The sequence below is a fragment of the Chelonus insularis genome, unplaced genomic scaffold (genome assembly GCF_013357705.1).
Source record: "Chelonus insularis isolate UGA/USDA-ARS -01 unplaced genomic scaffold, ASM1335770v1 contig_130_pilon, whole genome shotgun sequence".
Taxonomy (NCBI): domain Eukaryota; kingdom Metazoa; phylum Arthropoda; class Insecta; order Hymenoptera; family Braconidae; genus Chelonus; species Chelonus insularis.
The window spans coordinates 667,603-680,628 of NW_023276371.1; the positions used below are offsets into that span (position 1 = coordinate 667,603).

General features: G+C 34.6%; 2 protein-coding genes across 23 annotated transcripts in view; one reads left to right on the plus strand and one right to left on the minus strand.

Annotated features, from left to right (window-relative positions):
- Window positions 1-3,347, plus strand: part of dnc (phosphodiesterase dunce) — a 107,407-nt gene extending 104,060 nt beyond the window's left edge. For all 22 annotated transcript variants that reach the window (XM_035090954.1, XM_035090964.1, XM_035091034.1 and 19 more), the window contains 2 exons: window positions 336-985; window positions 1,576-3,347. In XM_035090954.1, the coding sequence (XP_034946845.1) occupies window positions 336-985; window positions 1,576-1,674 (749 nt within the window). In that variant the 3' untranslated portion in view covers window positions 1,675-3,347. The remainder of the gene's footprint in view (window positions 1-335; window positions 986-1,575) is intronic.
- Window positions 3,348-4,295: 948 nt separating this feature from the next.
- LOC118071388 (probable rRNA-processing protein EBP2 homolog) lies at window positions 4,296-5,610 on the minus strand. Its single transcript, XM_035090531.1, has 3 exons — window positions 5,434-5,610; window positions 5,272-5,358; window positions 4,296-5,160 (listed from the first exon to the last, which is right to left on the minus strand). The coding sequence occupies exons 1-3, from the start codon at window positions 5,500-5,502 to the stop codon at window positions 4,375-4,377; spliced, it is 942 nt and encodes a 313-aa protein (XP_034946422.1). The 5' UTR covers window positions 5,503-5,610; the 3' UTR covers window positions 4,296-4,374.
- Window positions 5,611-13,026: the final 7,416 nt, after the last annotated feature.

Consider the following 13,026-nt stretch of genomic DNA (forward strand, 5'->3'; position numbering starts at 1 on the left):
ATATTTTCATGATTAATTTATCTAATTACGCATTGAGGCATAAATATTTAATACTAAATTTTATTCTAATTAGAGTTAAGTAAGCTGATTTATTTAAGTCCATTACGTTTGAATATCTTATTAAAATCATCTTTGTATAAGATACAACCTGCGCGCTATTTAAATTGAAGCCAATTATAATTATTCTAATGAATTTTCTGAAAAAGGAAATACTGACAATCTTAAAAACACCATTCAAGTATAAATGTAAATTATTAATATTGATTAATCTTTTAAATGGTTACACTATAATTCAATTATCATATAATTTAACTTATAACTTTATTATATTATAGGCTCGGAACTAGCACTTATGTACAACGACGAGTCAGTATTGGAAAATCATCATCTCGCCGTGGCATTCAAACTTCTGCAAAATGAGGGCTGCGATATATTTGTCAACATGACGAAAAAACAACGTCAAACTTTAAGGAAGATGGTGATCGATATGGTTCTATCGACTGATATGTCAAAGCACATGTCCCTTCTTGCTGATCTAAAGACTATGGTAGAGACAAAGAAAGTAGCTGGATCCGGAGTCCTCCTTCTAGATAATTACACTGATCGGATTCAAGTTTTGGAGAATCTCGTGCACTGTGCAGATTTGTCTAATCCAACAAAGCCCTTGCCACTTTATCGGAGATGGGTTGGGTTGCTTATGGAAGAATTTTTCTTGCAAGGTGATCGTGAACGTGAACAGAATATGGATATTAGTCCAATGTGCGATAGACATAACGCAACTATTGAGAAGTCTCAAGTGGGCTTTATCGATTACATCGTGCATCCACTTTGGGAAACTTGGGCTGATTTAGTTCATCCTGATGCTCAAGAGATACTCGATACACTTGAAGAAAATCGGGATTGGTATCAATCTATGATCCCACCCTCACCGCCTTCCGACGATCAGCAAGGAAGCGAACCACATTCGGATCGGATTCATTTTCAGGTAAAATATTTACATTATCTAATTAACTAACTTTTTTACGAAAAGTTTGCTTTAACGTGACTTGAATAATTTGGGTGAATGGAATTTTTCTAAAGTTTAATCATGCTATTTATTTGAGAGCTGTACAGAATTTTTATTAAGTATTCATAAAATGATGATAACACTAAATTTTCCTAAAAATAAATAAATTTATCAAAATTTGATAAAAAAAGAATATAACCTTTAATAGTTAATTAATTCCTTTCGAAACTTCCTAAATTAAAGAATAAACTTGTAGACTGTTTGAATGATTAGAATCATCGTAGTTGTGCAAGGTACCATAAAAAAAACTAAAATTGTCTTTATAATACAATTACAAAGTCTATTACGATAGCTACAAATGACTTCCACAGCTTCATAGAGAAAAGTTTTTCCATTTATTAAACCTACGACTCAGTTGGGAGTTCAATTGTTCGTGATGAAAATTTTTCCCACATTATCTAATCAAGTTATAATTTTTTAATCAATTTTTTACTTGCACATTCAACTAATAAAAAAAAATAGTAAATTATTTTTCTACAACATTAAATATTTTATATGGATATTTTTAGGTAACTTTAGAAGAAGGTGATGAAACAGGAGAAAATGCTGACGAAAATGAAACAGAAGGAGAAGATCAAGATGAAGCCTCAACAGATGCTGGAATGTGACGGAAATTGACGGGCATTTGTAAGAAACTCCATGAAAAATTTCAGCTTCCATCTTGGTGGCGAGCGCATCCGTAATTGCGCTTTCCTGCATCATCCTGCTTTTTTAGTGATTAAGATGGTGTGTACTGTATTTGTCGCATCAATAGCTAACGAGGTATGGAATGCGTAGCAATAAGATTGTCGGCTGGACCGACGGAGCATTGATTATTTGACATAAACGACGTTTTACCATCGCTTTGAAAAGTGATTATGGTTGGAATATGAAAGTGGATAAAATATTTTTTAGTCTGGAAAGACGGAATTTCACTGAAAGAAAGCCTTGGAAAGATTTTTTTTATTGTTGGAGAAAGAATCTCAACTTGTACCTGTTGGGCATGACCAAAAGCATCGGAAGAAAGTTTAAGAAAAAAATAATAAATAAATAAATATAAAAATAAACCAAAAAAATAATAATAATATTAATAATAATAATAGTTGTTCAGCGGATAAATACGTTTGTACTGATAGACGGAGCGTCGTTTTCAATACATGAATCAAATGACAAACGACATATCAATTGAAAGACATACAGCTTTCAAGTGCAAGGCAAATTTACTAGAAGCTCCGAGATGTAAATGTAATTTCCCATCGATCTCACTGTCAGCTTCTAATGAAGAACGAACGTTTTGATGGAATGAAACGGAATAATTAACACTCAAAATCTGAATTTTTTTTATTCGTTTTATCTTATCACTTTTACCAACTGATTTTTTTTTTTAACAGAGAGACCAGGAAAAGTATGTTTTAAAAGAGTCTAAAATATGTTATTTTTAATTATTGTTTCTTTAAATGCCATATCAAGAGAAAAATGATAAAAAATTTTTTATTATGAACCTGTTACGAAAGAAGCCAAGTGATATTCATGGAGCTGGTCTCTATGATGGATTTATATTCTAAGTAATTGAAAATTTTTTTTCGGTGTCTTTTTAACGTGAAATTTTATGCAAATAAATTTTGTTAAAAATAACACTATTTACTAAATAATTTGACGTACAATTGTTTTAACCAAAGAATAGTGATTTAATCGAGTGTAGTGTGTATTTTTCGTTGATTTTATTACTATTCTTCGTTTTTGAGATCTTTTTTTATCCATAAAACTCTCCGAAAGATTGAATAAATAAATAAATATTAATTAAGGATACTAATCAACAATTTCTATAATTATCTTAAATATGAATTAATTTGTTAATTAAGTCAAATACCTAATAAATCTATTCACTTTTGCAATTGATGAATTTTTTTAAGCTTGTTATTATTTTATAGAACTGTTTGCTGATACGATAATGAATTTTTTGACATAAATATGAAATAATCAGTGAATTGGTTATAATAAATTGTGTAAAGGAGAGATACATTGATGAAAAAAAATTGAATAAAAAACGGAGGCTAATAATGTCTCGATTCTGATATGTATAAGTAGTGATATGATAATTTAATTGTATTATAGTTGAGTGTACGAATGTGAAATTCTCGATAACTTCTGTATCTGTGTCACATAGGCGTTTCATTTTCTTTCTTTTCGTAAAAATGTATGAACAAATGTGTGCGAATGTTTGGTGCTGGTCACCGAGTAAAGGAATAATGAAGTCTATTGTTACGAGTGGTAGTTATATAACATTAAAGAAAAAAAAAAATAACTTAATCGAACCTGTAATGTATACATGTGGCTGAGAATTAGACTTTAAATTGATATAATAAAAAATTAACATCTAATATCTAAAATATAATATAACAATCAATAAATTTATTCTTCCGTTCAAACGGTTGTACAAATTATTAAATTTAATGATTAAAAAATTAAGAAAGTGACATTATTCCTCAATAATTTTTTTGTCTTTGATGAAGAAATAAAATTATGAGATAATATATATTTTTTTTGTAATTAATTCGATAATTTTTGAAAAAAATTCAAGCTCTGCGGATGAGCATGAGTAATTAATAAAAATTTGTAAATTATTGATTGAATTACCGGGTGCTCAGGGTAAAAACAAGCATAGAAAGCACCCGATAACCTTTTTGATATTTGTTAAAATAAAATAAGCCGATTGGATAAATATGAACAAAAAATGACAAAGTGTATTATAAATTGAAAAAATAAGTTCATTTACCATTTGTTTTTTTTTTGTGCTGATGAAAATCGCTTCGGTGGAAAATAAATGCTTCATGAGTAAATGATTACCGTTATTTACCAAAATGTGTAACAATAATCATGAAAATAAAACCAAATACAGTGTGTTTGATTGCTGGACAGTTAAATGAACATGTATTAATATCGTGTATAACCTCGTACGAGATGTATGTCTATTAAAACATATTTATTGTCGAAATGAAACTTTTAATTTAATTATCCAACATGTCCTTTCCTATCTTATTATTGAAGAAAAAGTTATTTATTCCATATTATGAAATTATTTATTTACCAAACATTGTTAGCTTCTCGAGTGTATACTACATGATCACTATGAATTATTTATTTTATGCATTATTTACCTTAGAGATAACAAACATATAAATGTCCAATTTCATGCATATTTATAGCAATCAATAAATAGTCTAGCTATAAACATTTAACAACATTAATATTTTTTTCTTTGATAATTTAAACAAAAATTTTATTTAAAAATAATTACATGGAATATTTTTTAATTAAAAGTAAATTAATTACTTTTGTTTAGATTTAATTTGTACACGTCTACTCTTTCCCAATCTCTTCTTTTTGCCAACCTTTCCATTTTTAACTCCTTCTTTTCTTGGTCTTTTATACTCTGAAATATCAGCTGCACTCTCTCTAGTATTTTTTTTACTTCCTTTTTTTTTACCTCCAAAACCGAATTTAGCATTTTTCATTTTCTGTTTGTAATTAGTTCTTTTATCTCCTTTATTTCGTTTTGGTATTAATTTCTTATCATCTAAGAAATCTAAATCTTTGCGTATTCCTTTACGGTATTTCTTTACTTCTTCTAACATTTTTCGTTTTTCTGCGTGTTTCTTTAATGTGGCTTCAATTTGCATTTGTTTACCGACTTTACGTTGTTGTCTTAATTGCCTAACTTTTTCAGATCGTTGTGCAATCAATTGTTTCTTTGCTAAATTTTCTCGGACTTTATGCATATGTTCATCACTCTTAGCCATTTCAGCGAAGTAGTCATCAGGTCTAATTGTTGGAAGACCGAGTTTTTTTATCCTAGATAAACCTTCAATGGCAGCTGCTTGTGCTTGTCTGTGAAACATTGTTTCCCTTTTAAAATCATTCAGAACAGGATCTTCTCCAAGTTTGTACTGCGGTAATTTTTGATTTCCTTTTGCTTGCTTAGCTCTTCGTTCTTCTTGTTCCTGCATTTGCAGTGCTAGTTCTGGAGCCAGCGGAGCAGGTCCATTAACTATATCTAGCATTTCTATCCATGCTAATCGAAGTTTCATTTCATCTGTTTTTTGTTTAAGAAGAGCCTTGAACAAATATTTTAACCATTATAATCTGAACATTATACAACAGTAATACTAGCATAATAATAAAATTAACAATTGAATCTTATTTACTGAAATCATAGAAATACTCACAACATTGTTTACTCTCACATTTTTTTCTGACTCAATGACAGCATTGAGTCCTGGCTTCAACAACCCCGTAGCAAAAGCTTCTTGGAGCTAAAGACATACACGTGGAAAAAGAGGTTAGAAAAGTGTGGAATGGAATGATTTTCGATTTATATCAAAACATACCTCTTCATCTGAATTATATTGAGAATCAGATTCAGATTCTTCTACACGCTTGATCAGTTTTTTCTTCATTTTTATTTATATAAAGTTTATAATTTGTTTTTTAATGTAATTGGCCTCATATAACAACACTAGACTTTTCATACACTGTTGAAGCTGGGCTCAACTTAGACAATATTCCGAAGTTGACTTGGCGCCGTCGTGCTGTGCGGTGAGAGAGGGAAGCTCGATATCAACTTGAATTAGGTAGGTAAAAGAGAAATCTTTTGAAAATAATAATTTCCAGAAATGCATTTGAAAATGGAAAGAAATTAGTCAAACGTCAGAAAGAAATTTATAAGAATTTGTTATTTGAAGTCGAATTTTAAAGCGCCAGAACGTACGGAATAACCTCCAATCATCAAAATCCGAGAATTTTACTTTCTAACCTCAAAAAATGCAAAAAATCGTATTTATGCTTGGATCGTGAAATTAAAGATGTCATTGGTAAGAGGGGGACGAGACCGTTTCCAAACACTGGCTGTTGACTGTATTTGGTCAGTAAAATCAGGAGATATTCCTGAAAAACTGCAAAACATAAAAATATGCATAACTTCTATGTTAATGGTGCTACGGGGTTGATCGAGGGCTCATATGAAAGATCTGGACCTAAGTAATAAATTAGGCTCCCCCTATAGGATATCCCCGTCAAAAATGCCGTATCTCGCTTAGTTTCCGAGTTATGAGCGTTTAAAGGTTTTTCCATGCTTCGCTGCAGCATAGCTTCGTTTTTCGCTTGTAACTCACGATCTATAAGAGGTACATGGACCACAAGTATATCAGTAGATTCCTGAGAGCAAAAGCTTTTCATTGACGTGGTCAAAATTATGATCCGAGCACGATTTATGCTAAAATTATAGCCATTTCCGGTTTTACCTCCATTTGCGGTTACGAGATCGTTGAAATGAATTGTTATTAAAGGTCGAATTTTAGAGCACCGGAACGTACGGAATAACCTCCAATCATCAAAATCCGAGAATTTTACTTTCTAACCTCAAAAAATGCAAAAAATCGTATTTATGCTTGGATCGTGAGATTAAAGATGTCATTGGCAAGAGGGGGACGAGACCGTTTCCAAACACTGGCTGTTGACTGTATTTGGTCAGTAAAATCAGGAGATATTCCTGAAAAACTGCAAAACATAAAAATATGCATAACTTCTATGTTAATGGTGCTACGGGGTTGATCGAGGGCTCATATGAAAGATCTGGACCTAAGTAATAAATTAGGCTCCCCCTATAGGATATCCCCGTCAAAAATGCCGTATCTCGCTTAGTTTCCGAGTTATGAGCGTTTAAAGGTTTTTCCATGCTTCGCTGCAGCATAGCTTCGTTTTTCGCTTATAACTCACGATCTATAAGAGGTACATGGACCACAAGTATATCAGTAGATTCCTGAGAGCAAAAGCTTTTCATTGACGTGGTCAAAATTATGATCCGAGCACGATTTATGCTAAAATTATAGCCATTTCCGGTTTTATCTTCATTTGCAGTTACGAGATCGTTGAAATGAATTGTTATTAAAGGTCGAATTTTAGAGCACCGGAACGTACGGAATAACCTCCAATCATCAAAATCCGAGAATTTTACTTTCTAACCTCAAAAAATGCAAAAAATCGTATTTATGCTTGGATCGTGAAATTAAAGATGTCATTGGTAAGAGGGGGACGAGACCGTTTCCAAACACTGGCTGTTGACTGTATTTGGTCAGTAAAATCAGGAGATATTCCTGAAAAACTGCAAAACATAAAAATATGCATAACTTCTATGTTAATGGTGCTACGGGGTTGATCGAGGGCTCATATGAAAGATCTGGACCTAAGTAATAAATTAGGCTCCCCCTATAGGATATCCCCGTCAAAAATGCCGTATCTCGCTTAGTTTCCGAGTTATGAGCGTTTAAAGGTTTTTCCATGCTTCGCTGCAGCATAGCTTCGTTTTTCGCTTATAACTCACGATCTATAAGAGGTACATGGACCACAAGTATATCAGTAGATTCCTGAGAGCAAAAGCTTTTCATTGACGTGGTCAAAATTATGATCCGAGCACGATTTATGCTAAAATTATAGCCATTTCCGGTTTTATCTTCATTTGCAGTTACGAGATCGTTGAAATGAATTGTTATTAAAGGTCGAATTTTAGAGCACCGGAACGTACGGAATAACCTCCAATCATCAAAATCCGAGAATTTTACTTTCTAACCTCAAAAAATGCAAAAAATCGTATTTATGCTTGGATCGTGAAATTAAAGATGTCATTGGCAAGAGGGGGACGAGACCGTTTCCAAACACTGGCTGTTGACTGTATTTGGTCAGTAAAATCAGGAGATATTCCTGAAAAACTGCAAAACATAAAAATATGCATAACTTCTATGTTAATGGTGCTACGGGGTTGATCGAGGGCTCATATGAAAGATCTGGACCTAAGTAATAAATTAGGCTCCCCCTATAGGATATCCCCGTCAAAAATGCCGTATCTCGCTTAGTTTCCGAGTTATGAGCGTTTAAAGGTTTTTCCATGCTTCGCTGCAGCATAGCTTCGTTTTTCGCTTATAACTCACGATCTATAAGAGGTACATGGACCACAAGTATATCAGTAGATTCCTGAGAGCAAAAGCTTTTCATTGACGTGGTCAAAATTATGATCCGAGCACGATTTATGCTAAAATTATAGCCATTTCCGGTTTTACCTCCATTTGCGGTTACGAGATCGTTGAAATGAATTGTTATTAAAGGTCGAATTTTAGAGCACCGGAACGTACGGAATAACCTCCAATCATCAAAATCCGAGAATTTTACTTTCTAACCTCAAAAAATGCAAAAAATCGTATTTATGCTTGGATCGTGAAATTAAAGATGTCATTGGCAAGAGGGGGACGAGACCGTTTCCAAACACTGGCTGTTGACTGTATTTGGTCAGTAAAATCAGGAGATATTCCTGAAAAACTGCAAAACATAAAAATATGCATAACTTCTATGTTAATGGTGCTACGGGGTTGATCGAGGGCTCATATGAAAGATCTGGACCTAAGTAATAAATTAGGCTCCCCCTATAGGATATCCCCGTCAAAAATGCCGTATCTCGCTTAGTTTCCGAGTTATGAGCGTTTAAAGGTTTTTCCATGCTTCGCTGCAGCATAGCTTCGTTTTTCGCTTATAACTCACGATCTATAAGAGGTACATGGACCACAAGTATATCAGTAGATTCCTGAGAGCAAAAGCTTTTCATTGACGTGGTCAAAATTATGATCCGAGCACGATTTATGCTAAAATTATAGCCATTTCCGGTTTTACCTCCATTTGCGGTTACAAGATCGTTGAAATGAATTGTTATTAAAGGTCGAATTTTAGAGCACCGGAACGTACGGAATAACCTCCAATCATCAAAATCCGAGAATTTTACTTTCTAACCTCAAAAAATGCAAAAAATCGTATTTATGCTTGGATCGTGAAATTAAAGATGTCATTGGCAAGAGGGGGACGAGACCGTTTCCAAACACTGGCTGTTGACTGTATTTGGTCAGTAAAATCAGGAGATATTCCTGAAAAACTGCAAAACATAAAAATATGCATAACTTCTATGTTAATGGTACTACGGGGTTGATCGAGGGCTCATATGAAAGATCTGGACCTAAGTAATAAATTAGGCTCCCCCTATAGGATAACCCCGTCAAAAATGCCGTATCTCGCTTAGTTTCCGAGTTATGAGCGTTTAAAGGTTTTTCCATGCTTCGCTGCAGCATAGCTTCGTTTTTCGCTTATAACTCACGATCTATAAGAGGTACATGGACCACAAGTATATCAGTAGATTCCTGAGAGCAAAAGCTTTTCATTGACGTGGTCAAAATTATGATCCGAGCACGATTTATGCTAAAATTATAGCCATTTCCGGTTTTACCTCCATTTGCGGTTACAAGATCGTTGAAATGAATTGTTATTAAAGGTCGAATTTTAGAGCACCGGAACGTACGGAATAACCTCCAATCATCAAAATCCGAGAATTTTACTTTCTAACCTCAAAAAATGCAAAAAATCGTATTTATGCTTGGATCGTGAAATTAAAGATGTCATTGGCAAGAGGGGGACGAGACCGTTTCCAAACACTGGCTGTTGACTGTATTTGGTCAGTAAAATCAGGAGATATTCCTGAAAAACTGCAAAACATAAAAATATGCATAACTTCTATGTTAATGGTGCTACGGGGTTGATCGAGGGCTCATATGAAAGATCTGGACCTAAGTAATAAATTAGGCTCCCCCTATAGGATATCCCCGTCAAAAATGCCGTATCTCGCTTAGTTTCCGAGTTATGAGCGTTTAAAGGTTTTTCCATGCTTCGCTGCAGCATAGCTTCGTTTTTCGCTTATAACTCACGATCTATAAGAGGTACATGGACCACAAGTATATCAGTAGATTCCTGAGAGCAAAAGCTTTTCATTGACGTGGTCAAAATTATGATCCGAGCACGATTTATGCTAAAATTATAGCCATTTCCGGTTTTACCTCCATTTGCGGTTACAAGATCGTTGAAATGAATTGTTATTAAAGGTCGAATTTTAGAGCACCGGAACGTACGGAATAACCTCCAATCATCAAAATCCGAGAATTTTACTTTCTAACCTCAAAAAATGCAAAAAATCGTATTTATGCTTGGATCGTGAGATTAAAGATGTCATTGGCAAGAGGGGGACGAGACCGTTTCCAAACACTGGCTGTTGACTGTATTTGGTCAGTAAAATCAGGAGATATTCCTGAAAAACTGCAAAACATAAAAATATGCATAACTTCTATGTTAATGGTACTACGGGGTTGATCGAGGGCTCATATGAAAGATCTGGACCTAAGTAATAAATTAGGCTCCCCCTATAGGATAACCCCGTCAAAAATGCCGTATCTCGCTTAGTTTCCGAGTTATGAGCGTTTAAAGGTTTTTCCATGCTTCGCTGCAGCATAGCTTCGTTTTTCGCTTATAACTCACGATCTATAAGAGGTACATGGACCACAAGTATATCAGTAGATTCCTGAGAGCAAAAGCTTTTCATTGACGTGGTCAAAATTATGATCCGAGCACGATTTATGCTAAAATTATAGCCATTTCCGGTTTTACCTCCATTTGCGGTTACAAGATCGTTGAAATGAATTGTTATTAAAGGTCGAATTTTAGAGCACCGGAACGTACGGAATAACCTCCAATCATCAAAATCCGAGAATTTTACTTTCTAACCTCAAAAAATGCAAAAAATCGTATTTATGCTTGGATCGTGAAATTAAAGATGTCATTGGCAAGAGGGGGACGAGACCGTTTCCAAACACTGGCTGTTGACTGTATTTGGTCAGTAAAATCAGGAGATATTCCTGAAAAACTGCAAAACATAAAAATATGCATAACTTCTATGTTAATGGTGCTACGGGGTTGATCGAGGGCTCATATGAAAGATCTGGACCTAAGTAATAAATTAGGCTCCCCCTATAGGATATCCCCGTCAAAAATGCCGTATCTCGCTTAGTTTCCGAGTTATGAGCGTTTAAAGGTTTTTCCATGCTTCGCTGCAGCATAGCTTCGTTTTTCGCTTATAACTCACGATCTATAAGAGGTACATGGACCACAAGTATATCAGTAGATTCCTGAGAGCAAAAGCTTTTCATTGACGTGGTCAAAATTATGATCCGAGCACGATTTATGCTAAAATTATAGCCATTTCCGGTTTTACCTCCATTTGCGGTTACAAGATCGTTGAAATGAATTGTTATTAAAGGTCGAATTTTAGAGCACCGGAACGTACGGAATAACCTCCAATCATCAAAATCCGAGAATTTTACTTTCTAACCTCAAAAAATGCAAAAAATCGTATTTATGCTTGGATCGTGAGATTAAAGATGTCATTGGCAAGAGGGGGACGAGACCGTTTCCAAACACTGGCTGTTGACTGTATTTGGTCAGTAAAATCAGGAGATATTCCTGAAAAACTGCAAAACATAAAAATATGCATAACTTCTATGTTAATGGTACTACGGGGTTGATCGAGGGCTCATATGAAAGATCTGGACCTAAGTAATAAATTAGGCTCCCCCTATAGGATATCCCCGTCAAAAATGCCGTATCTCGCTTAGTTTCCGAGTTATGAGCGTTTAAAGGTTTTTCCATGCTTCGCTGCAGCATAGCTTCGTTTTTCGCTTATAACTCACGATCTATAAGAGGTACATGGACCACAAGTATATCAGTAGATTCCTGAGAGCAAAAGCTTTTCATTGACGTGGTCAAAATTATGATCCGAGCACGATTTATGCTAAAATTATAGCCATTTCCGGTTTTACCTCCATTTGCGGTTACAAGATCGTTGAAATGAATTGTTATTAAAGGTCGAATTTTAGAGCACCGGAACGTACGGAATAACCTCCAATCATCAAAATCCGAGAATTTTACTTTCTAACCTCAAAAAATGCAAAAAATCGTATTTATGCTTGGATCGTGAAATTAAAGATGTCATTGGCAAGAGGGGGACGAGACCGTTTCCAAACACTGGCTGTTGACTGTATTTGGTCAGTAAAATCAGGAGATATTCCTGAAAAACTGCAAAACATAAAAATATGCATAACTTCTATGTTAATGGTGCTACGGGGTTGATCGAGGGCTCATATGAAAGATCTGGACCTAAGTAATAAATTAGGCTCCCCCTATAGGATATCCCCGTCAAAAATGCCGTATCTCGCTTAGTTTCCGAGTTATGAGCGTTTAAAGGTTTTTCCATGCTTCGCTGCAGCATAGCTTCGTTTTTCGCTTATAACTCACGATCTATAAGAGGTACATGGACCACAAGTATATCAGTAGATTCCTGAGAGCAAAAGCTTTTCATTGACGTGGTCAAAATTATGATCCGAGCACGATTTATGCTAAAATTATAGCCATTTCCGGTTTTACCTCCATTTGCGGTTACAAGATCGTTGAAATGAATTGTTATTAAAGGTCGAATTTTAGAGCACCGGAACGTACGGAATAACCTCCAATCATCAAAATCCGAGAATTTTACTTTCTAACCTCAAAAAATGCAAAAAATCGTATTTATGCTTGGATCGTGAAATTAAAGATGTCATTGGTAAGAGGGGGACGAGACCGTTTCCAAACACTGGCTGTTGACTGTATTTGGTCAGTAAAATCAGGAGATATTCCTGAAAAACTGCAAAACATAAAAATATGCATAACTTCTATGTTAATGGTACTACGGGGTTGATCGAGGGCTCATATGAAAGATCTGGACCTAAGTAATAAATTAGGCTCCCCCTATAGGATAACCCCGTCAAAAATGCCGTATCTCGCTTAGTTTCCGAGTTATGAGCGTTTAAAGGTTTTTCCATGCTTCGCTGCAGCATAGCTTCGTTTTTCGCTTGTAACTCACGATCTATAAGAGGTACATGGACCACAAGTATATCAATAGATTCCTGAGAGCAAAAGCTTTTCATTGGTGTTGTCAAAATTATGATCCGAGCACGATTTATGCTAAAATTATAGCCATTTCCGGTTTTACCTCCATTTGCGGTTACAAGATCGTTGAAATGAATTGT